Source organism: Diadema setosum, chromosome 7, assembly GCF_964275005.1.
Source record: "Diadema setosum chromosome 7, eeDiaSeto1, whole genome shotgun sequence".
Lineage (NCBI taxonomy): Eukaryota > Metazoa > Echinodermata > Echinoidea > Diadematoida > Diadematidae > Diadema > Diadema setosum.
Genome location: NC_092691.1, coordinates 10,073,090 through 10,096,848, shown reverse-complemented (window position 1 = coordinate 10,096,848; position 23,759 = coordinate 10,073,090). Strand labels below are relative to the sequence as shown.

General features: G+C 37.8%; 2 protein-coding genes across 3 annotated transcripts in view; one reads left to right on the top strand and one right to left on the bottom strand.

The window, feature by feature from the left end:
• The first annotated feature begins 1,568 nt into the window (after positions 1-1,568).
• On the top strand, positions 1,569-8,522 carry LOC140230398 (uncharacterized protein C3orf38 homolog). 2 transcript variants are annotated; one of them, XM_072310547.1, is made up of 3 exons: positions 1,569-1,689; positions 3,447-3,637; positions 4,709-8,522. In XM_072310547.1, exons 1-3 carry the CDS (start codon positions 1,569-1,571, stop codon positions 5,312-5,314), a joined length of 918 nt encoding a protein of 305 aa, XP_072166648.1. In that variant the 3' UTR covers positions 5,315-8,522. The 2 variants fall into 2 exon arrangements, with proteins under 2 accessions (XP_072166648.1, XP_072166647.1); XM_072310546.1 differs by having other exon boundaries at positions 3,447-3,661.
• Positions 8,523-11,038: 2,516 nt separating this feature from the next.
• Positions 11,039-23,759, bottom strand: part of LOC140230816 (ubiquilin-1-like) — a 29,575-nt gene continuing 16,854 nt past the window's right edge. The window contains exons 11-13 of the mRNA XM_072310956.1: positions 20,542-20,657; positions 19,439-19,715; positions 11,039-16,255 (exon numbers count right to left, since the gene is read on the bottom strand). Coding sequence (XP_072167057.1) covers positions 16,118-16,255; positions 19,439-19,715; positions 20,542-20,657 — 531 coding nt within the window. The 3' untranslated portion in view covers positions 11,039-16,117. The remainder of the gene's footprint in view (positions 16,256-19,438; positions 19,716-20,541; positions 20,658-23,759) is intronic.

Below are 23,759 nucleotides of genomic sequence, written 5' to 3'. Positions count from 1 at the left end.
CTTAAAATAATAAATCCCTTTTCAATCCAAAAGTATCTCTCTCTCTCTCTCTCTCTCTCTCTCTCTCTCTCTATATATATATATATATATATATATATATATATATATATACATGTATATATTTACTATTATTATTAAAGAAAATGACGTGATATAAGGTTTGTTCATTTGAAAATCAAATGGAGTAATAAAACCGTTTATCAGAGAATAAAGTATGAAATACGAATAATGTTCCTTAATCTGAAAGTGAAATAAGGTCCAATTATTGGAAAATAGATTGGGTCATTTCATCCGAAAATAAACAAAAGGGTGCGCTGTTAATCCTATAAGCTATTTGTGAGAACTATATCTTCTTCACTGAAGTTGGGAATCGTGGTGTTGATGAAGAGGAGGAGGGATACGGAGTACGGAGAAGAAAGAGTGTACGAGGTGAAAGGGGGGACTGTGGAGGAGTATCGAGCGATACATGATGAACAGTTAAAAAAGAAAAGCCTATGCACACTGATTTAAAGTACGATAGTTAAAATACGATAGTGTGTCTTTTTCCAATCATTGAAATCCTTTTTCTTTTTCTTTTTCTTTTTTGCATGTGTGCTATGTAACCCATCTGTGGACCAAAATATTATTGGGCCCGAGAAGGAGAAAGTGTAACTGACACATGTCACATGTCGTCTTCCAGTCTTCTTGGTCCCGATATACTAGTATTCAGTGTGCCGTATACTGCGATAGATGGGGCTTTCCACTTCCTCTCCATTATCTCTCCTCCAGGCATCCGAGCAGAAATTCTGCCTATTTGCTGAAGTGAGCGCATTCAAACTCAATGCCTTTTTTAATACAAAAGTATTCAAGGTATTACTCTGCAGTGTTCAGCGCTGAACATTACAGAGTAATAATTTTGTTTTAAAAAAAGGGGGCCATTGAGTTTGAATGCGCTCGCTTCGGCTTAGGCAGAATTTCTGCTCGGATGCTTGGAGGAAAGATAATAACACAATCACTAGCTAGTGCTTGTGTTATTTCAATCATGTAAATTATTGTAAATAGTGTGATTCTGTATAATTTTTTAATAAAAGTTAATCAACCCCCCCCCCCTCAAAAAAAAAAAAAAATGTCAGCTCTTCACGTATCATTAAATACCTTCATTTCACTTCATTTATTTGGGGGATATTGAAACTACAATGACCAGTTTCACGAGTTATTGTCAGAACGCTCGACACAGTCCTCCCTTGGTCCAACCGAAAAAAAAAAAAAATAAAAAAATAAAAAATCTCTTCACTGCAGAGTTCCACTGATCCTTTCTCCATGCAGCTGTGACGTAATTATGTCCATCATGCGTATTTTTTCATGTCCATCAGTCTCTGTGTCAGCGTTTTTTGTTTGTTGCTTGTTTGTTTTTGTTTTTGTTTTTTCCCTGGTGGTGGTGGTGGTGGTGGTGGTGGTGCATCGTGGAGGAGGAGGAGGAACACAGGTACCAGTGGGGATTCCCCGCTTGGAAAAATGTATGTACTCCCGTACCGCGGTTCCGAGCACCTCTGCTCTCACGTACGTCACAGCTGCAGCCAGTAAACAAAATGTTGTCTAAACGAGAAAAACAGGGTGTTCTAATGTTGCTTGATAAAATGCCCCAAGAAGAACTGAAGCAGCTGGCAAGTACAGTGACGAATCACCTTATTACCTTACAAAGTAAAGGAGGTAAGTTTATTTACATGTTTGTTAGGCCTAAAATTTACTTCGACTCTGCGAGACGAAGGCAGGATTTGCGCTGCTTTATTACAACTTTAGTCCCATGCACTGCAATAGGCGTTTCCTGATCGGAGTGATGAGGTTGTGAAAAATGCCCCTACCACCCTAGTTGTTAGGCTATATCCAAAATGTTTGCACCACCTCTCCGAATCTGTTCCTCTTATTTGTAAAGTCGTTATATTCCATATATTACATGTACAATAGGTGTCAGAACCACGTCTGTTTGTTCAGTGATAGATTTACATGTGGCTGGACAGATTGTGGTGTATTCTAATCTAGACCTAGATCTAGTAATCACTAGATTTCTAGTATTTAGTAGTAAATTAGTACAGTAAGTACTGTAGTACTAGGCCTACTACTAGTTCTGTACTAGTACCGGTAGTCTTAATTTAGAAATAGGTCCATCTTACATTCTTACAAACATCTGGACCTGCCTCTCTTGAATTTGTATAAACTTACACAACACGTCTCGGGATTGCGACAGGCCACGCCTAGTAACTAATGCACTATCACTGCATCTGGTCGGGATATAAAACTAGGCCTACCTCTTTTATTGACCCCTTGTTGAGCAGTTGATTATGTCCGCAGACGTCAGACTGTGTGTATTAAAGTGAATTCATGCACCCTAGATTTTTATATGACTGGAAGCAAAGAGATTATCTTTGCTTGTAAGTAGCCTAACCTGTAATTTGATAACGCCGTGCTGTAGGAACTAGTACTCAGCATTTGTAGCCATAAGTATGTGCTTTACAACACTGAATACCAGGTACTGAATTTACTGTATGGTAAAACATGATATATTCGCGGCATGAATTTTTTGCGAATTGGAGCCGACGGCTTTTTTTGCGGCATGAAATTTTCGCGAAATGCCACTGGCATTCAATGCATATGGTGTAGACAAGAATTTTCGCGTGCATTTTAATTTCGTGAATCTTGGCGCTCGCGAAATTCGCGAAATTAAAATGCACGCGAACATTCCTCGTTTTATAGTACCTCCTGCTTTAGGGTTTGGCTCAATAGATAAATATTATTCAGATTTCAGACTTGTGAATTCGGAAAGGGACTATTTTCCGTGAACCTTCATATGTGAATTAGCTGACTTCTCTACGAAGCAAAGTGAAACTGAAATGTACACGTATATCAGCAAGTTGATGGTGGTCACTTGCGTAAAGAAGCTGTTTCAGCTACTCTTACAACAGAATCAGAACCATACCTAGGCCTAAATTCAATACACTGTATAATCCTTCCTGAAGTAAATTCCTCGCAACCAAAAGAAATACAATATAGGCTTCACATTTGATTTATCATACAATGATTTTTGGATAACAGGTCAGGTTCCCATTAATTTCTAAATTCATACTGATTTGGTACTGTTTTGAAATTGCAGGATGCATAAATGTGGAATGAACTTTGTTGTTTTTTAAATAATAATTAATGCATAAGCTGTACACACTGCACACACACCAACCATGTGTACCCCCCCCCCAAAAAAAATGTACGCAGCCATTCATTTTTTTTTTTTTCACTATATATAGTCTGTTAAGTGCACTTTAAAGTACATGTACTGATTTTCTTTTTTTATATTTCAATCAGTGTACCAAATATATTGATGTTGTAGAATACATGCGTTTAGTAACTTGTTTACTCATGTCATTATGTAGTAATATGTTTATTAAAATGGATTTCATACTGCTGTGTGTTTACAGAAGCCATCAAAGCCATCATTATGTACACCGAAAATGCCGAGCAGTTTCTGCGACGCAAGCTCGTCAAACGTGACCTGCTCTTCACCTACCTTGCTGAGTGCGATGTGGCAATTTCACCGCAATCTGATAAATCTGCGCTGATCAGAAGGGTGATGGAATACTGGCAATCGCCTCCAGTAACTGAGCAGTCTGTGAGCGTGGCAAAAGATACACATGTACATAATACTCTGTGCTTTCCACTTCAATACAAACTTTACAGTGCAATTTCACAACATGCTCAGATTAAATGAGAGTAAAATCGCAGAGAAGGGTAGATATTGCTAAAACATTTGACTTGAGATTAAAAAGAAATTTTGGATTCACATCTTCTAGGACACAGGACATGTAGAATTAGAGGCATCCACATCTGCCAAGTTACAATTGAGATGCTGGTGTTATGGTCTCACATATATCCATTTGACCATGTTATTGCACAATCAAATAGATATTGTTGACATTTATTGAAACTTTTGATATAATTATGGAAGACACATAGAGTCAATGCTAAATCACCTTATAAAATCTAAATTGCCTCCTTTCATATAATTTTAGTTTGTGACCAATACCACCATGCAATGGAAAGTGTGGGAAATTGTAAAATGCCATAAATGTCCATTTCTTCTTATTTTTTTATGATAAATATGTACCAGTTGGTCAAATTTTGCTCAGGATTTATGATAGTCAGTGTGAACATGGTGTAGCATTGAACTTTAAAGTGTTATGTCAAGATAACATTATTGTTGTTGATGTGTACTGGGGAAATGTGTTTTAAAGAAAAAAAAAATGAGTTTACCTTGACATAAGATTAATTTTAAGAGATATTGAAACATTATTCATCTTGACAGTACCACCTACCCCTCCATAGAGATTTCAGAATACATTATATCTCAAGCCTGTCTTTCAAAATGTATATTTATGCCCTATCACACTGGAAAAAAAAAAGCAATGCAATGTCCTGATTTTAGGTACTCAAAAAGTTGAATAGGGACAGCCAAACTGTGATTGATATACACTGATTCTAAAGCATACATCTCAACACACTGACATACTAAAACAGTTCTTTGACAACTGCTGCGAGGCATCTGTCTGGTAGTTGAATATCTTTGTGCTTCCCTTTCTTTGTCAGATTTCATTTTGGGGGCTTAGGAAGCACCTTTACTGCTTCAAACATGACATTCAGGTTAGCAAAAGTTAATGTCTCACCCATTTTTTTTTTCCCGTAGTGTGAGTTGAAGAGAGAGGAGGTATCCAGGGCTGAAAGACCACTCGCCTCTCAGCGTAGAGAAAACACAAGTACTAGTAGTCTACATAAAGGTGGCAAAGAAACGGACACAACACACTGGAGCCAGGAGCTGGCAAAGCAATTCTCATCTTGGTTCTTTTCCCAGCTGAATTTAATGCATCCAATGAATGCACAGCAAACTGCAGATTGGGGACCCCAGCACTTTCTACCGGACGCGTGTCTCAAACTCTACGTTATTCGTGGTCCGCAGAAAGATTTGGAAACCTACGAAGGCCCGGACCTTGTGGCAAACAGACTTAAGTGCCTTGTCAGCGACGAGGAGCTAATATTCAACCCCAACTTGTTGCCGGACGGGACGAGGGGACGTAGCGAGTCACATGGTCTCGTTGTGACCATGGTGTGTGGGACCCTCCATCAGGCCAGCAACTGTGTTGGAGTCTTTGAGCAGAATACTGGCCTGGTCAGGGATCCCCTTGCAGACAATAAATGGAAGGTCAAATTTGTCAATCTTCAGATTAAGTGTAGTTCTCCTTCTCAGATGCCAACATTGGAAGGCTTGGGAGACAAACTTGCACTCACATCATGATGAGCCTGAACAGACTTCTTTGAGTGTTATTCATCAGCCTTGTGAAAATTGCACCTCCATGAATGCTCACAAAATGTATGCTTATGAACTTTTCGTTTTAATGTGGTCAAGTATCAAAACAAGTGGTTGTACCAGGCTGACAGCTGTCACTCCAATCTCATGGCTGTATGTGTGGTATATTTTGAGGTGTTTTATTCTGTGGATACCGTGAGTCGACAGATATTTGTGAAATGGACAACTCATGAAACTATTGCTACCCTTAGATACAGCCGGGCTGTGTATTTTCTCCAAAGTCAGAAAACACTACTCGAGTAACTGTTCCCCTAAAAAGGCATGATGCATATTTATTGTTCTGTCAATGTGGTTCTGGACTGCAAATTCAATCTCTCACAAAATTGTCTCACCAGTCTCTATTGGTGAAGTATTATACTCACAAAAATATAAGCAGCTACAATATCTACTTAGTCTTATCACTCATGCATGCTACTAGTGTTTAGATGAAAGGCACACAGACCAATTCAATAGATGGTCATCAACATTTTCACGCTGAAAACTTCAGATTCATGAATTCCATCGAGTTGTGAACTGTTTGAGTAAAGCACTGGATTGCATGTGAACCCTTCCAAAACTCAACTCAAGCATGGAGTCTTCATGAGCAGTGAATGGTTATTTGTGACACAGTTTGTTGTCTTCCACTTTGATAAAAAAAGGAGATTTCTACCAATACTTTATCTGTCATATTGTAGTCATCGCAATGCATTGAACATCAAAAAAGAGGGACTTTCATCATGGTCATATCAATGGTAGAGATAGAGAGGGGTACAGACTGTCCCTTATTGAGGGAACAAATTCATGGAGGTCAGGAGTGGTAAAAGTGAATTTAATGGTCTATTAGCATAAAGAACTTGTGCCTTGTAGCCTTCTTATAAACTTTCATCTTAAATTTAGATGAAGACAGAATGTGTAAATAGTAAATTATTTCAAAAGTTATCAAGGTATACAATACAACTGAAGTTAGAGTTTGCACTGCCAGTACATGCTATTACGTAAAGATTTTTCTATGTACGTTCAAGCCTGGGTTTGCCAAAGATTTTGGCACATACACTCCGTCTGGAGAGATGTATTGGTAAACTCTTTCTCTATACAAATTTTGTTAAACTGATAAGTGCTGATAAGCATACAACATCATTGTGAGTTTGGTGTTCTCTTGCAAAAATCAAATGAATTTATGGGATATGCTTTTGCCAAGTTCATATGAATCATTTCTGAAATCCCCAAAGACTTTGCACAAAACCAACAGATTTTCCATTGGTAATAGGATAAGTTACCCATTCAAATCATCCAGTTAATGTCATTAAATATGTCTGTGTGGTCCCCCTTAGTTCTTCACCAATCTGGTTAACTCTGCATGAGTTTAATCCATTAGCAATGTCTTGGGCAAAATTTTACTTGCATAAACGTCTGAGCACACATTTTTCATATTTTTATCTGTGGATTTACTTTATAGATTTTTGGCAGAAGTTTAACTCCCATGAATTTCACTCATTCAGAGTTGAGTGTGCTGTACTCCATACTCTGTATCTTACATGTATTTCACTTTGACCCCTTGACCTTAATGCTTGAAACGTCAAAGCCTCTTAATGGCATTTTCAAAACATTATTGGTAGCAGTGTTTACATTCAGTTTAGTGCAATGCTTCTCAGCTAAAACTTCACCACTTCACCAGACGTCTCTACCAGTGTCCCCATTAATAGCTTAGTAGTGTCCAAGAATTTAGCCTTGTAATAATGATGTAATTATTACATTTTAAAAATGCATAGCACATTGATCTTATGTACTCACTCCTATTTCTTACCCAATACTGGCCTAATATCATCCCCATGGATCTGCTTTTAATATCAAAGTCTGTGTTCATGAGTTGTGATTGACCAGTTTTTTTGACAAATCTTTTGCATATTTGCAGAATTACATTCTTTTTATAGGTCATCCCTACCTCGAAAATCCATCCTATAATCATGGACCTACTACACATGGACATTTATTGCTCGTTAAGTAAATTATGCATGTATTTCTGTCAAAAGTATCCCCAAAAAAAATATGTAAACATGCTTTAGTGCTTTGATCCTATCATCACCACCAACAGCCAGGCTGGATAGAAACAGGACGGCACTGAGAAATCTAAAAACTACATGCACAGAAGAGAGTAACTCTGTTGAATTAAGAGTTGCAGTATACAGTGAGAAATCACTCCGCAAGTATAAATTCCATTTTTGAAATGCACGTACATTACAAGAGAAAGTAAATACTTTGGCAGGTTGTGTGTGATTTGTAATTTATTCTTTGTTTAATTTTTCACACAAGTGTTGCTTCAGAGTAAACATGGATAGTAACTGCAGACGACATGTATGCCTTATCATTAAGCAAAGTTACATGACCACAGGTGTCCACTTCATTAGTGACCAATTTTGTGACAGAAACTGTGTCATGTTTCCAGGTTTGCTGCTCCCCATCACTGATGTTTATTCTAAGGCAGTTGAGTCTGAAAACGCACCTCAGCAAAATAAGACCAAAAATAAGAGGGAAACGGTTCTTATGTCAGTGATGATGATGCACGATTGTATGCAATAGTCATTGTCCAAACATCTGCATGTGCTCTTTATTTAAAGATGCACATCATCGGGTGGCAGTGTGATGATGGGATCAAAAAAAGCTCTTTGTCATTAGTCCTTGTATGTAGTATTCCCATGCTATGATCAATTTCAATAAAATGCCCTATCACAGTAAATGGTCCCACCATCTTTGGTGGAACATTGTTACAGGGTTTTGAAGTAGGGGCTAATCTCTTCAAGATGTATATACTGGTGACTCCCATCATAACTAAGTCCTCAGGACCGGCAGTTTCTTTCATTATATGGAAATTTCATTATAGCCAAACAGTAAAAGTATATAAATGAAGGTATTATGTAGGTAAAAAAATTGATATATGAATGCTTACTTTGTTGTAACAAGAATGTTGTTGTAACTGTGTAGGTTCCTGGCTCCTGCCAAAGTGACTACAATTACCAGGGTAATGCTAGTGTACCAAACTTGGATGAAGGTCAGCCCCAGATCATCTTCATGTGACCAGAAGTTGTTATTTGATCAGGTTGTCATGGCAACAGGAATTAGTTCTCACAGAAGACTCGCTCGCAGACAAATAAAACCACCGGTTTGTTCATAAAGAAGTGCAACAATCTCTTTTGTCTGCTGTATCTCCACAATATAGATAACAACTCTGTTTAAAACACACACACACACACACACACACACACACACACACACACACACACACAAACACAAAAAAAAAAGCTCAACACTGCTACATCACATCTCTGCAATAATTTGATCAGAAGTGTATGCATGTGAGTTTTTTTTTAATTAATTCTTAAGATCTTGATTTAGAAAAGTCTTGTTGGAATGCCAGTTGGGGAATTGTGGAGCAGTGGCACTATCAACCCATCTAATTTGTATAATGTAATTAGAGCTGGTATCACTAGGGTTGGGAAAACCCTTAATTTTGGAAATTGCATTCTTATACAGTGTACTCCCGTTAACATGAACATGGTTATAACGAGTAAAAATTCAGGCCGAACATCATCCGCTCTACATGTTTTGATTGTTTATTTGTTCGGTTACAATGAAATTTTGATGTAACGAAAGAAAGCTGCCGGTCCCCAGGGCCCTGTCTTATAAAACTTGTGATAGAAATCAATCGATCACAAATCTCTTAAAAGCCGCAATGAATCGCAACCTGTGATTGATTGATTGCAGTTCTCTGTCTTAATTTCAATCATATTTTTTTTTTTTATAAGATGGATTTGCATTCATTCGTAAAGTTGTGATTGATTTGCATCAATCACAAGTCTTTATGAGATGGGGCCCAGGGCTTCGTTATAGCAGGAGTCCACTGTATTCATACTCTCAGTTTTTGTCAGATATTTCATGAAACACTTATTGCCCTGTTTGCCTTTTATTCTATTTGTCAAATTTATCTTCTGCATGGAATGGAGTTTCTCTGAGGAGACATGGTTTGTTTTATGATCATTTGGAACCAATAGACATGAAATGTGATGTTCTGTATTTGATGCTGGTACATGTATAATCTACAGACTTGCCTGGACACAGATCTTTAACAAAGGTTAACATTAATTAAGGCTCGAGATTGTAGTCTCGAGTGTTGTTATTGTGCTTTTATTATGGCCCCAAGAGTTTGATCAACCCATATTTATGTTTTCTTGTTGTTTGAGCATGCATGTAAAGCAGAAAGTTGTTGTAACTTTGTAACATTGCAAATGGGCTAATCAGTAGCAATCTATACAGAATGAGTAAAGACATTTAACAACTATAGACATTCATCAGTGCTGTATCAATGATTTAAGCAATAGTTAGTACTGCAGTGTACTGTAAGTGTGGAAATGCTTGCGCAAGTACAGTAATTTTTCATGCTTGGTCGGGTAAGATGACTTTTGCATGTATTTAATTCTGCAAAATCAAAATATAAACTATTATATTACATATAACAAGCAACCAATTTTCAGGCTTTTATGTTTGCATGTACATCGTGTCATGGGAGATGTAGTCTCACACAAAAATTCATACTTTTACAGTTTATGAAATTTGGCCATTACCAATTGCCATGTCCTGGCTCCAGTAAAATTGCTGTATTTCTGTTCTATAGATGAAGGAAGATTTGTAGATTTTCATGAATTCCAACACAAACTTGAAATCCAGTTGTAAATTATCCTTTGCAGGAATAATTGGAAAGAAATGGAAGGGCCTGAGAAAACACTGTTGTACTACAAATTTATGTATTTTTGAAAGAACAGAACAAACATGGAAAGTGGTACATGATTAACAAAAGTATTAACCCGTTGAGGACGAGTCCCGAGTATGTACTTGGGCAGGTGTCTATGGGAAATGCATGTTGTAGCTATATCAGCTCGTCCTCAACGGGTTATTCACAGATAGCCACGGAAGGATAAAACTAAAAAATATATGTGAAATGAGTGAATGCAGCAATATCAATGGAACAAATTAGTGAACTTTGAGGCAAATTGGACTGTCTGATCGAAAGTTTAAATGTTTAAAGTGTTAATGCAGCCATTGCTGGATGAGAGGACTACAACACTTTGTGACACCATTTTGATATGGAGAACAGCGTAAATAAAATACACAGATTATTCAAAAATTTGTTTACTTTTGCAGCATAATAAAAGAGCACTTGACTTGCCCCTTTCAGAAAGCAAAGTTAATATTACCCTCAATGTGTGTCAGTTACAAGTCAGGGGAATGTGTTGGTTTTTTTTTCATTAAAAAAAAAATGAATTTTTGGAAATTCTCAAATGCTATCTTCATTATTTTGTTTTCGATGCGTGACGTCACGAACTGTGGTAGTCTTCTCATCCAGTGACGACGGCACCAAAACTTGAACAATTCATAACTTCAGAACTGATTGTTCAATCTTCCACAAATTTACCTGAAGTGTTCTACTAATTATTGTTCCATTCACTCAATCCACATGTATATTTGGGTTTCACTTCCCTGAAAGGTTTTTTATTATATCTTGTAAAATGTGCACAGAGACAACTTATGAAGATGAAATCTGAACTCGCATTCCACTATGTATACACAAACAGTAAAATCTGCAGAATACCAAACACAAACATAGAAAATGCATTCACACTCTTTTGTTTAATGACTCTTTTAATGACAATCTTACATTATTTATACAATGTCTGATTTGAGGGAATAACACTGAGAAATACACTTACATGGACTTACAGATGATATCGTTTATATTCATGTGTAGCTCTTAATTGGATGGACAGAGAAAGAATGTACAACACAGTGAGATAAGTATGTGACATGATGCATGGAGTCAAAACATTACAGAATTGCATACAAATTACAGTCTGACGTTAGCTAGAAAACATCTATAGAAATTGGTGTGAAGGATACACACATTCTAGGTTTTGATTCTTGTAATATTTCTTTTTTTTATTAGTTGCTAGTTGTATGCATCACACTAGTTTTGAAACAAATGGTATTTCTCACAAGTATACAAAGCATAGCACAACATTGCCATCATCAATGATTAATGCGTGCTAAATTGGGTTATTCATCTATAGACAATGAAAATGTACACTAGTGTCAATTGTGCAAATGAGTGTTAGAACCTGTCAGAGCTTCAGTGAAAAGTACTCGGCCATTCAGATAAGTAAAGTTCAAAATTGCTCCGCCCGATCTCCAGCCACACTTAGAAAGTATAGTAATGAAAACAAAACATGATAGCTGGACACCTTGTAACAAGAAATTGTTTCTATTCAACACTCTCCCCAAATACACATCATATCACATCATGTAGAAGATATCGTGTTAAATATCAACATCAAAATGCACTGTCAGAATTGCCAGGATTCATTTTATCAGTTAAGTTTGGGCCTGCAGGGCTCCACGTCTTGTAAAATTTCTTTCAAGGACAAACTTAAAACTGGCCAGAGGCCCTGAATATAACAATGTGCAAAGCACACACTCTTCATCTCTCCAAAACATACAATCATCCCGAATCATAATCATAGTGCCAGATATTGCCACATCACCAATGTCGCCTTCATCAATACAGTGTACAACTTGGTAGACTGCAAGCTGCTGCTTATTACATAAACTGGCAGTGTTGACTCTTTTTAACGCAAGAGCACTACATCTGTGTTTAGAGGGCTTTATTGATCGCCTCTTGTGTCCTTTTGACATTATGTGGTGCAAATATAGAAAAATAACAGGCATGGAGCAGCAAAAGAACCAACAAAAGACGGCCCCCAATTCTCATCTTTGCTTGTGTTGTACTGCAGTGCCATTTGGAAAGGCAACAGACATCATTTTGTTGGGTGACAGTATTCCGTGTGGAAACAATGAATTTGCCCTACACTTCTCAGGGTTACATCAACAACACAGTGTATTTCATTCTGGTGTGAATCAATCAGACAATGGTGCAACTACTAACATTCTTTTGAGCGAGAGCGTTTTCTGTGTACACTAGCATTGGCAGGTGTGTGTGCATTCACATTGTGCATGTACAATTTGTATGCATGCAGGTACCGTGCCCTGTAGATAAATAAAACCAAACTGATGCTGTAGGGGAAAAAAAAAACAACAACTTTAGGAATGGCACAGAAAAAAAAACAACCCAATCTTACTTCTTTAAACCCTCTGCTCATGACCATGCCGCCCAAAATAAGTAAAAACAGCATGGATTACACAAAATAGTTATTTCTGTCCCTCAAGTCAACGACAATAAGAATTGCTTCTTAATTAGAGCTTTCATGGCTGCTTAACGTACAAATGGGACGCAAAAACATAGCAGTAGCTGCTACTCTGTCTACAGTAGACATACTGAGTTCACTCTCAGCAGATAAATGTATATATCAACTGGTCGACACCTACAGTATTTTCTCTTACCTTCACTGAAGAAGGTAAATGTAGATAGTTTCCTTCTTTAGACAAATTTCTACGCTTTGACAACTGTCTTGAGTTCCACCCAATCCTTCACTCTGTGTATATCTTGATAGCAGAGAGCTGCTTAATGTAAGCAAACTCAATCTTATCATTACACATGGCAGCCACTTTTTGTGGTTTCCTAGCAGCGCTAAGGCAGCCCACAAAATTAATTGGAAATATGGCGAAATGTCTATGGCCAATGTGTGCATATGATAAGGTACATGTATGAGGCTTGTATACACATCATAACATGCATAATTACATTTGCTCTGAAGGCTTCATAGCATGGGTCTCAAAACAGGTGCATATGATTTAAAGTATAGTTTGTAAACACAATTACAAGTATATTCATAGCATATTCACTACATTTTAGTCTGAAGTGTGAATGCTGAACATGGTGTTGCTTGTTGTGATCTACGCCTCACATCTTTTTACAATCCTGAGGCTAAAATGAATAAACCAGTAAATGAATGAAAAGGAAAATACAGAAAACGCGGAATAACCTCAATAATAACCTAGTACTCGACGGAAATCTTGACATACATTATAATCGCTTGGTACAATCAAGTGTCAATATACTGCAGCTTGAATGAATCAAACACCATACGAAACATTCCAACACCATCAATAATTCTATGTACAGACATGAAACAAGCATTGCAGCTTCTTGCCAAGAGTAAAAAATAAAACAAAATATCCAGGCGAATGTCGAAAGCAAATCATCCTACGAGCTATTCAATGGGTCAATTATTTTGCAAAGGATATGTGACATCCAGCCATAATTACTATCCCAATATACATGTCAGAAATCAATATCTAAGACCAGCAAGGGATTTCTTCTTTTTATCTTTCTTTAACCTTTTTGATAAAACGTGAACTACAGACTATGACACAGTAACATAATATGTGACCCTGCATCACAACACCAACAAAATGGTGCACAGGATTTTAAGTGAGGACTTGGAATAAGGTGAAATGAGTCAAAATTGTACATTTTTAGTTCTGATAATTTCAAAATGAACTATTCTTCTACATTATTACTAAGTTTGGGATCATGTAAAGAATGGGAAGCTGTGGTTTTTGCAGATCTTTTCTAGATCACTTTTTTTTTCTTTTTTAGAATAGTGTGGTTACAGCGTAGGTATGTCCTAGAGGCCCCTTTTCCTTTACACACTCTTCACTTTCAACTCTAATAACTTTTGAAAGGATGCCGATACTGCTTCGAAAGTTGGTATAAACCATGAATAGAATGTGCTAATAAAAGATGCACAATTTCAGCTTAATCTGATTATCCCTTCATAGTGGTTGCCTTGGAGTTTCACGTCCTGTTTATTTTTATTTTTTTTTTTCTCTTGGGGGGGGGGGGGTTCCATTCACTGCACAGCTTGGTGAGATTAAACACGTGAATATACTGTAAACTCCGGTCTCTTCTCAGTAAACACTTTTTCAGAGTGTGCACTGTCTTCCATTATCTACATAGGTTAGGAAAGTCCATTTGTATTGAGCTGTACATCATTTTAAAACATAGAGTCTGTTCTTTCAGAATCTGCTCTTATTCACAAATCCATGTCTGGCGATTTTTTATAGGTTTTGTGATGCATGGTCACGTATGTGTGCTCATCTTCAGTAAAGATAATCGTATTATGCTTCTGCCACTACAATTTTTCATCTGTGTGGAATACTGCCTTGTGCATTTAAAGAGTTTGATCACAACATGGATTAAGTGCCATTTTTAAACAATTTCAAAAAATCTTTCATCAGAGCGAAATAAAACCTTTCCCGTGATATCTCACTTGTTGCATAACAAGGACTTTCCTTGCAGTTATGATAAATAATATCCCATATTTCCAAATCATTTTCTCTGTGTTTTATAGCATCTTTAACCCGTTGAGGACGAGTCCCGAGTATACTCGGGCAGGGGTCTATGGGAAATGTGTGTTGTAGCAAAATCAAACCGTCCTCAACGGGTTAATCGCAAATATCTCAAATTCATATAAATGGAGTTAACTCCTTTTGCATTCAAGCGCTTTATTTCTTTGCGATAAATGTAGACTTGTTATGTGGAAGCAAGATAGCAAGCCATGATCCCAGCATCCGCAAGGCTGGACCGAGCTGGAATTTTTCTCACTTCTCTGCGCTGATTTGCATTGCTGACACTGAGAGTCTACAGAAAGCCAAAGAAACTTAAGGCAGCAATTGCATACTCTCTCACAAATCTCAGCTCATACCATCATACAAACAAATTTTCCTACTGGACAGTTGAATGCTATATATGACTTGCAGGAACAAACCTCTGTAAGCACTGACTTTTACCACATATAATGATAATGGAGTAATCTGTCCTGCACAAAATATTGTCTGGCGATTAAACTTTGGAAATACGTATAAATTTAACCCCCCCCCCCAAAAAAAAAGGGAGCTTTAGGGCAACACGAATGTACACTTCATTAGTGAGATTCTCACACATATACACTGGATATCACACTGCTATACGTACAATGGTGAAGTTAGTGCTTATGATGCAAGAGAGATAGGGTATGATACATGTTTGAATTTACACTTAGATTTTGCAGTAACTCCTAAAGAATTGAGGTGGCATGACATCACATCTTATAGCTCTACTTGCAAAGAGAGGAAAACAAAATAGAAGAGAAGGGAGTACCTACTGATCATTTTGTCATCAGATCTGACATTGCTTATTCATTCACGGTGAGGTGAGTGGTAATGACATACGAAGAGAGAGTGTGAGATATAAGAGATGGAGAAAATTGTGAAATATTCCATAATGTCCTTCCTATCTGACACACGGACGCGACACAACTCTTTATAAGGGTGTGCAGTGATTCAAAAGCAAAGGATTCCCTTGTGTAAATCAAGGTATGGCCAAGATGTTTACGCATCACAATATGCATTCACTGCAATGATTACTCACAACTCTTTCAATGAATAAATACTATTTCTTACATAATAGAGAATTTCTGATGGAATTAACTCCAACCATTTTTCTTTGTTAAGAGCTGGCACCTACTGTGAAAATTGTGAATATAGGGCTAACTGGGAGCCATTAGCGGAGTGAAATATCCGATAGGCCTGCTTAGACCTTCTTAAATCTCAGGCCAACATTCTTCCTTTAGCCACACATAACAAGCAACTTCCTTCATAGTAGAATCAACGACTTATCATTGATGATTTTGAATTCACCTCGTCAAACGAGTTAGCGAGGGGGGTAGAGGGGTCAAGACGAGATGTAGGTACAGATGGTCAAGGCCGTCATCTCGCAAGAAGCCGGTCAATGGCGGCCGTCACATCTCCACCGGTCGCTGTCAGCGCCCGGATGTTGGCGTCTCGGTCCACGAAACCCATCGCTGCCAGCTGCTCCAGCTGAGACTGGAAGCGAACCTCCGGGGGCTACATCAGAGATGAGGAAAAAGGGGCGTGATCAGATGCAGCAAGGAACGGACAGAAACATGCAAATGCACAAATGCACACACACACGCAAATTATGATCAATCTAATATCATACATTAAAATATAACATTATACATTGTATAGCTTCATTTAGAATGAGTAAGCAGTTAAAGGGATGGTGTAGTTATGGTTAAGACCTGGGGTGGTATTCTGAACACCGTTTTATCCCTGTTGTAACTTCTGTTGTAAGTCTGTGAGTTACTACACCGCTAAAACAGCTGTAAATCAGTTTTCTGAGAACTGTTTTAACGGTGTTGTAAGTCGCGAAAGCCACGCCCACCCAAATAATCATATCCAATAGGAAATATTGTAAGAAGTAGCATCTAAGACATTTTAACCAATAAGATTGCTCCCTTGGGCAAATGCGCCTTGCTTAACTTTGCACGTTTTAACAAGCGCTCATTCTCTGGCGTGCGCAATAATAGGACAATGGCACATGCAGGTAAAGAGAGCCAGAAAAAAATAAGGTTATAACAGAAGCTTGATCATATATGCCTTCTTACAGGTTTAGACGTATAGTTGGTGCAGTAGGGGGAATCGAAAAGCTATCTCAAATCGAGTCTTTTTATTTCAAATTTTGTTTAAAAAATAATAAGATATTTGCCGTTCATGAGATGAATCCAAATTTCATGGTTTATTGGGAACTATAGATGCTTCTAAACTCAGATAGGTACTTGCAATGCCATGTTATCATTGTTACTATCATTATTGTTATCATTATTATTTGTACAGGATTGTCCATTAGAGGGATGGGAAATCATAACGCTTATTGTGTTTTTTTAACTATTCATTGTTTGTTAACGGCACTCACGGCATTCAGAAGATTAACTGACTTCCTGATTTTGGGAAAATTTTAACATCCAATGTCTGCTTTTTTTAATTTCCCGTAAAACAAGCACTTTAAGAAATATTTTTCAAACACCCAAAGGTACTTAAAATGAATTTGTATTGGTGAAGATAGTGAAATCATGTAAAAAAATAGTTTAATATTTTGAAAGATGAATAATCATACATGGTACCATAAATAGAGTTAAATGACTTTTACTTTTTTATATATAACGATTAAGTATAATTCAGAGGAAACTTTCTAAAAGAAGGTCTATGGCATGGATTAGGAAATTTTGTATTTGTGAGTTTGTGTTTTACTGCTTAAAAGAAACTGCCGGCGGTGTCGGTAACCTTTCTGTTTATGGGTTTGTGTTTTTACCATGTGCATATTATGCTACGCGTAATCTTGCAAGGTTACTGATCACCAAATTTTGTATTGTGGAATGAGTTTACATTTGTCAAACTGCTTTATCTTTTGCCATTCTGTACATACATTGCTTTTATATTTTTTATTTTTATTTTTTTTGAACTCGCATACCACAATATTTAATGAGTTAATGAATTATCTCACTATCTAACAGAAGTTAAAACGAAAGTTACAACAGAGTTAAAACACCTTCCACCCTGTTTTATCTCAGAAGCCTAAATTTGCGTGTGGTATGAGTTACATCAGAAGACATAACAGTTTTCAGAATACTGTGTAAACTAATGGGTGCATAGGTTTGCGCCCAAAGTTACGCGCGTGCGCATACCCCAAAACAATGGTATGCGCAGGCAAAGAGAGCGCAAGATAAAACAGTTACAACAGCAGTTACAACAGAAGTTACAACATAGATAAAATGGTGTTCAGAATACCGATTTGCTACAACAGACTAACAACAGAGACAAAACGGTCTCAGAATACCACCCTAGGCTTCACGTTTCTAACCTTTTTTTGTGAGCTAATAAGAAACCTCTTATGAAATATGAAAGAGCATGTAATTCCAAGAGGAATTCAAGGTCTATTTGATAAGAATTGGTTTTGAAATGGCTGAGATACCCAATACAAAGCAATACTAATAAAAGGTGTGATCCACCTTTCATTAGGATGATTTTGTGTTACTTTGTTTCTTAATATCTCAGCCATATCAAAACCAATTTTCATCAAATAAACTTTGAATTCTTCTAAGAATGGTATGCTCGGTAACATTCATCAGAGGTTTCTTGGTATCTCGCCAAAAAAAAAACAAGAAAAAAAAAAAACCTAAATCTTCATCTCTAGCAATACTATTGTATACCATCCCTTTAAAGCAGAATGAAATCCAAATATATAGGCTGATTGAATAAATGCTGCAACAGTAGTACAGCAGATCAGTGCAAGTCTATCCCGTTGAAGACTAGTCCTAAGTATTATCAGGCAGGTGTCTATGGGATATGCATATTAAAGCAATATCAGCTCATCCTCAATGGGCTAAGGAAAATCAGACAATCATTTCAATAGTTATGAGTTTGTAAAGTTTTTTGTGCCGCCATCACTGGATGAGAAGACTAAAAGTTTTTGTAATGTCAAGTGAGGATAACAATATAAAGAGAAATCATTATATATATAATTTTTCTAGCATCATGAAGAGCACTTGACTTACCTCTTTCAGAAAACATGAGGAACAACATTACCCTTAATTATATGTCGGTAACAAGCCAAAGGAATGTATACTTCTAATGAAAAATGAAACTTTTCTTTATATCGTTTTCCATACATAACGTCACAAACTGTAGCAGTTTTCTACTAATATTGCTGCATTCTTTCAATGCACATGTCTATTTGGGTTTCATTCTCTTTTTAAAATACAAGCCTACTGGTCAACTTGCCCATGGAAACTAACATTCACTTTTCGGGGAGTACAATATAGGCTATGTACACATATTTAGCGAGTCTAATTTTTTTTTTTTTTCGAATCGGAACTTCCTGACAATTTTGCAAAGTAAACTAATGAACAGAGAAATATAAGCATGCCCGTCACATTCATGTAGGAATCACAATTAATATTTTTGGATGTTTTTAAATTCGAGAATAGCACCCTACTAGCAAACTAAATGCTGTATACAGTATACAGTAATGAGTTATAATCATTTGTCTGTTGATATACTGAACAGGAGTGCCTTCATAGGCCTTTTATTACACAGAAAAAAATCCTAGGCTGTTGGAACATCACTGTTTCATAGAAAATCACTACAAGCCCTGACAAGTCACTGCATTCACTGTCACTGTGCAGTGTGACCGGTCAACTAATGGTGCCCACAGGAGGAGGTGGGTACCTGTGATGGTTGTTGGTTCATGGTGCCAAGCGACTGCAGCATCTGGGCCATGAGCTGGTTCCACTGGGGCTCCCCTACAGGAGGCAGACCGCTGAGGGGCGGGGCACCACTGGTGGTGCCGCTGCTGCTGGTGGTAGTTCCCCCACTTGTCGGGGTGGCGCTGGAGCTGGTGGTGGAGGAAGGGGCTGTGGAGGAGGAGGTTGTTGAGCTGGTAGAGCTGGCGGTGGTGGTGCTGGTGGTGGTGGCTGTACTGCCGGCCGGTGATCCTCCCGTCATTCTGTGGCGATGTTGCCAAGTCAAAGTTTTTGGGGAACATGGGGAATCATTTGAAAAATGCAATGAAATCTAACAGAGAATTCAATTGTATTCCTAACTCTAAATTACTGGAGGCAATTATGTCAAGAATCTTCATTTCCTTATTCTGTATGCTGGAGAATCATCAAAGTGGGTCATTCTGTGAACTTGTTTTCGACAGATGCTACATAGAGATAACAGCTGCAAGCACTTTTCATCATCTCCAATCACAGATGAAGGTATCGGTAATTCCTGCCTGGTTAATAAGCTGTATGCAATCAGTATAGAACAACAAACAAACAATTAGAAAACAATACAAACTGTCACTACAGACTGGGTAAAAATCGGAAGAACAAAAAGATGAAGCAACAATGGAAAAAAAAAAAAAAAAAAAGCTTAGGCGGAGACAGAAAATACAGAGAGAGAAACATGTGCATAGAGAGGGGTTAAAGGGATCATATAGTTTTGGTTGAGACCTAACTTCAGATTTCTAACATTTTTTCATAAAATAGTGAGAAAACTCATGAAATATGAAAGAGTCTGTAATTCCAAGAGTAATTCAAAGTTTATCTGATGAATACTGGTTCTGAAATAGCCGACTTTGTTTTTGAATGTCTCAACCATTCCAAAACCAATTTTCATCAAATAAACTTCAAATTCCTCTAGAATGGTATGCTCTGTACTATTTCATAAGTAGTTTCCTGGCATCTCACAAAAAGTTAAAAGCCCAATCCTCGACGTCAACCAATACTATACCGTCCCTCTAAATGCAAAGTGAAGACGGTGAGGAGAGGGGCGATGAGACTCACCCTGGGAGTAGCCCTGGTGCCTCCGAGGCCAGCTGCTGCATCCCCTGTTGAATCTGCATGATGGCCTGCAGGGCCCGAGGGTTGGTCAGTGCCTGCTGGACGTCTGGGTTTTGCATCTGCATGAGCGAGATGTGAATGGGCCACGCCAGTTCTCAACACATTGCTAAAGCTTTTCACGAGCACAGTATATGTTTGGCTCATCCAGGCTACATGGCAACTAATGTCATGAAAGTCCAGACAGAAAATATTTTGATAATATACCATCAAATTCAACACTACAGTTGGAATTAAAAGCTTTTCATTTCTTTCATGTATTAATGTAATATCAGATGGCAAGTGATAGTATAACTCATTTGTATTAACATCACAACCAGACAGAAGGAAAATAAACATTACTGATTGGATATTTCAAGTACATTAAAGATAATAAAAAGTTTTGGTACCTCAAAAGCTTCCCTGAATTTCCTTGTCTTGGTTTGTGTTTCAGGTTAAAGTACGTTGTCTGTGAGAATTACTCACCCCATAGTGCTCTCATGTCTTAGTAATCATGCAATAATGGTTTCGTACCAGAGCCGACGCTGTCCAGCGTCAATAAATATTGTACGAAACCACTGACTGCGACCAGCAGCGTGCAGCCCATTGTCCGCATAGCTAACTGCGACCAGCAGCCCCATACGCATAGCGTAATGGGGCTTCGCATTGTAGCATTCAGGATCATGACAGAATTAGTATCGCGGGTAAATGTCAACTTAAAATCCAAAAATTTCTTCGATTTGAAGACTTACCAATTAAGTTGAAGTATTGAAAACAGGCTTCGAACAACGTTTGGTTCTGCCAATAGTCCCTTTCTGTTCGAATTGATGACTGAATGTGACTCGGTCGAGAGGACCTTGGGAGAGCTACATACACTGGATACCATGGCCAGCGCATGCGCACACAAACATCTTATCCGTTCATGGATTTGAAATTTGTGTGCGTGTGATGTGTTCGCATGCACTGGCTGTAGTATTCAGTGTACTGTATGTACAAATGTAGCTCTCCTAAGGTCCTGTCGACCGAGTCACATTCAGTCATCAATTCGAAAAGAAAGGGACAATAGGCAGAACCAAACGTTGCCCGAAGCCTGTTTCCAATACTTCAAGTTAATTGGTAAGTCTTCAAATTGAAGAATTTATGGGATTTTAAGTTGACATTTACCCTGCGATACTAAATCTGTCATGATCCTGAATGCTACAATGCGAAGCCCGATTACGCTATGCGTATGGGACTGCTGGTCGCTATGCGTATGGGGCTGCTGATCGCAGTTAATTGCATGATTACTAAGGAGAGCACTTTGGGGCGAGTAAGTCTCACAGTGTTAGTTATATGAAAGGTACTTTAACCTGAAACACAAACTAAGACAAGGAAATTCAAGGACACTTTTGAGGTACCAAAACTTTTTATTATCTTTAAGCACACTGAGAGGGTATGCTTTATATGGTACTCATCCCTGAGACATTGGTTTATGGTTTTTCAGGAGTGTATAGGCTCTGACCAAAGATATCAACTCATCTGCTTTGAGCAAGAAACTCCTACTTTGAGGCCATTTTCACAAAATCTCCCCCTCTCCTACTTAGAATTTGAATTTCTCCTGCTCTAGCAGTGTGTCTTCTGCATAAAATGTATTTTCACCTGTTCAAAATTTAGCTCTCTCCTGCCAAACTTCAGGTTTTTTCTCTTCATATATGTTCCAAAATAAGGCTAAGATAGCACCAGTAAAGCATCCGTAACCCCAGACCTTCCCAGGCCCTTAACCCTATTCTAACTGGGCTATTTGAGACCAAGTTTTTACTGGGAGTCAGATCTCGGTCACCGATCGCGTGATCACCGCAAAATTTTGCCTGAAGATAGAGCTGGATGTCAACTACAAGATTACATGGTCATACAATAGAAAAATATTGCTTTTCTATTTTTAATAAATTAATTATGCAAATTTGTGCATGAAATCATATTTTCACCTATAACTCCATTAAAAAGACTGAAGTAATGCTAAATTTTTGTGTCAGAATTCCTCAAGACATATCAAACAATTTTCATGGAAAAACATAGCACAATCAAAAATCAATTTCTTTTGCTTTTTATAGTTTTTTTAATTTCTTATGTATTTTACTGTTTTTTCGACCTTTTGTTTTCTATTGTTTTTTTGCGAAAATTTGTTGTCAGCACTTTTTCAGGCTTATCTACACTAGAATTGATTAATTTCAATGGTTAAAAAGTTGAAATAATCTAATTTATATCAATTTAACCAAAAAACACAATTTGCACACGATATCATGAATTTGAGCTGTTTTCGGGTTGACATGCATATATGCATAACATTACCTAACTTCAGAACGGTGTACCCGGACGTCGCAAATTTGGTCTCAAAATATGTGGAAGACTTCAATGAAAAAAGTCATGAAACGACGCGGCAAAATCTTTGCGCGTTGCGGAATCGTGCCGCGAAACGTCGAGGGGGGGGGGTCAATTTGACCCCCCCCCAGTTAGAATAGGGTTAAGGCGGCCCTGGACCCTGGCTAAATAGGACATGATGTGTATTACATATTAACATAATAGCATTATGTGCCACTGTGTATAACCAACCCCCTGTGTGTTTCATTAGGGAGCTTTAGATTTTAGACGCGCGGACATTCAAAGGGAAAAAAACATGGTCTGAGCGTGCGCAGTAGCGCACGTCAAGTTACTGCGCACGCTCAGATCATGTTTTTTTCTCTTTGAACGTCCGCGCGTCTAAAATCTAAAGCTCCCTATTATTCTGAGATTGCAACGTAGTCATGCTTTGGAAAAACGTTCTGTTTTTTAAAGCTATATAACTTTTAGGGATTATTCATATCCTGGACATGTAAGGAGAAAATGCCCAGCTCTGCTCTGATATGAACTGTATGGCAAATCTATGATTGCTTTTCTTTCAAATGACCAGAAGCTACATCATCATACAGGCATGACTTTTGCACACTTAACACTGAGAGAAACTTATATTTACTCGCAAATACAGTGAGGAACACCCTTGATAGCCAATTACCACACTAAAATGCAAGCTACATGTAACAGGAGTGGAATGGCGAGAAATGATTTCATTGTACGGCGGCATTTGGCGCTTTGTCAATTGGTTTGGGCGGTTTGTGCATTTGAGCAAAATAATCAAAGTTGGCACACCGTCGACCAAGTGAGGCATGCGA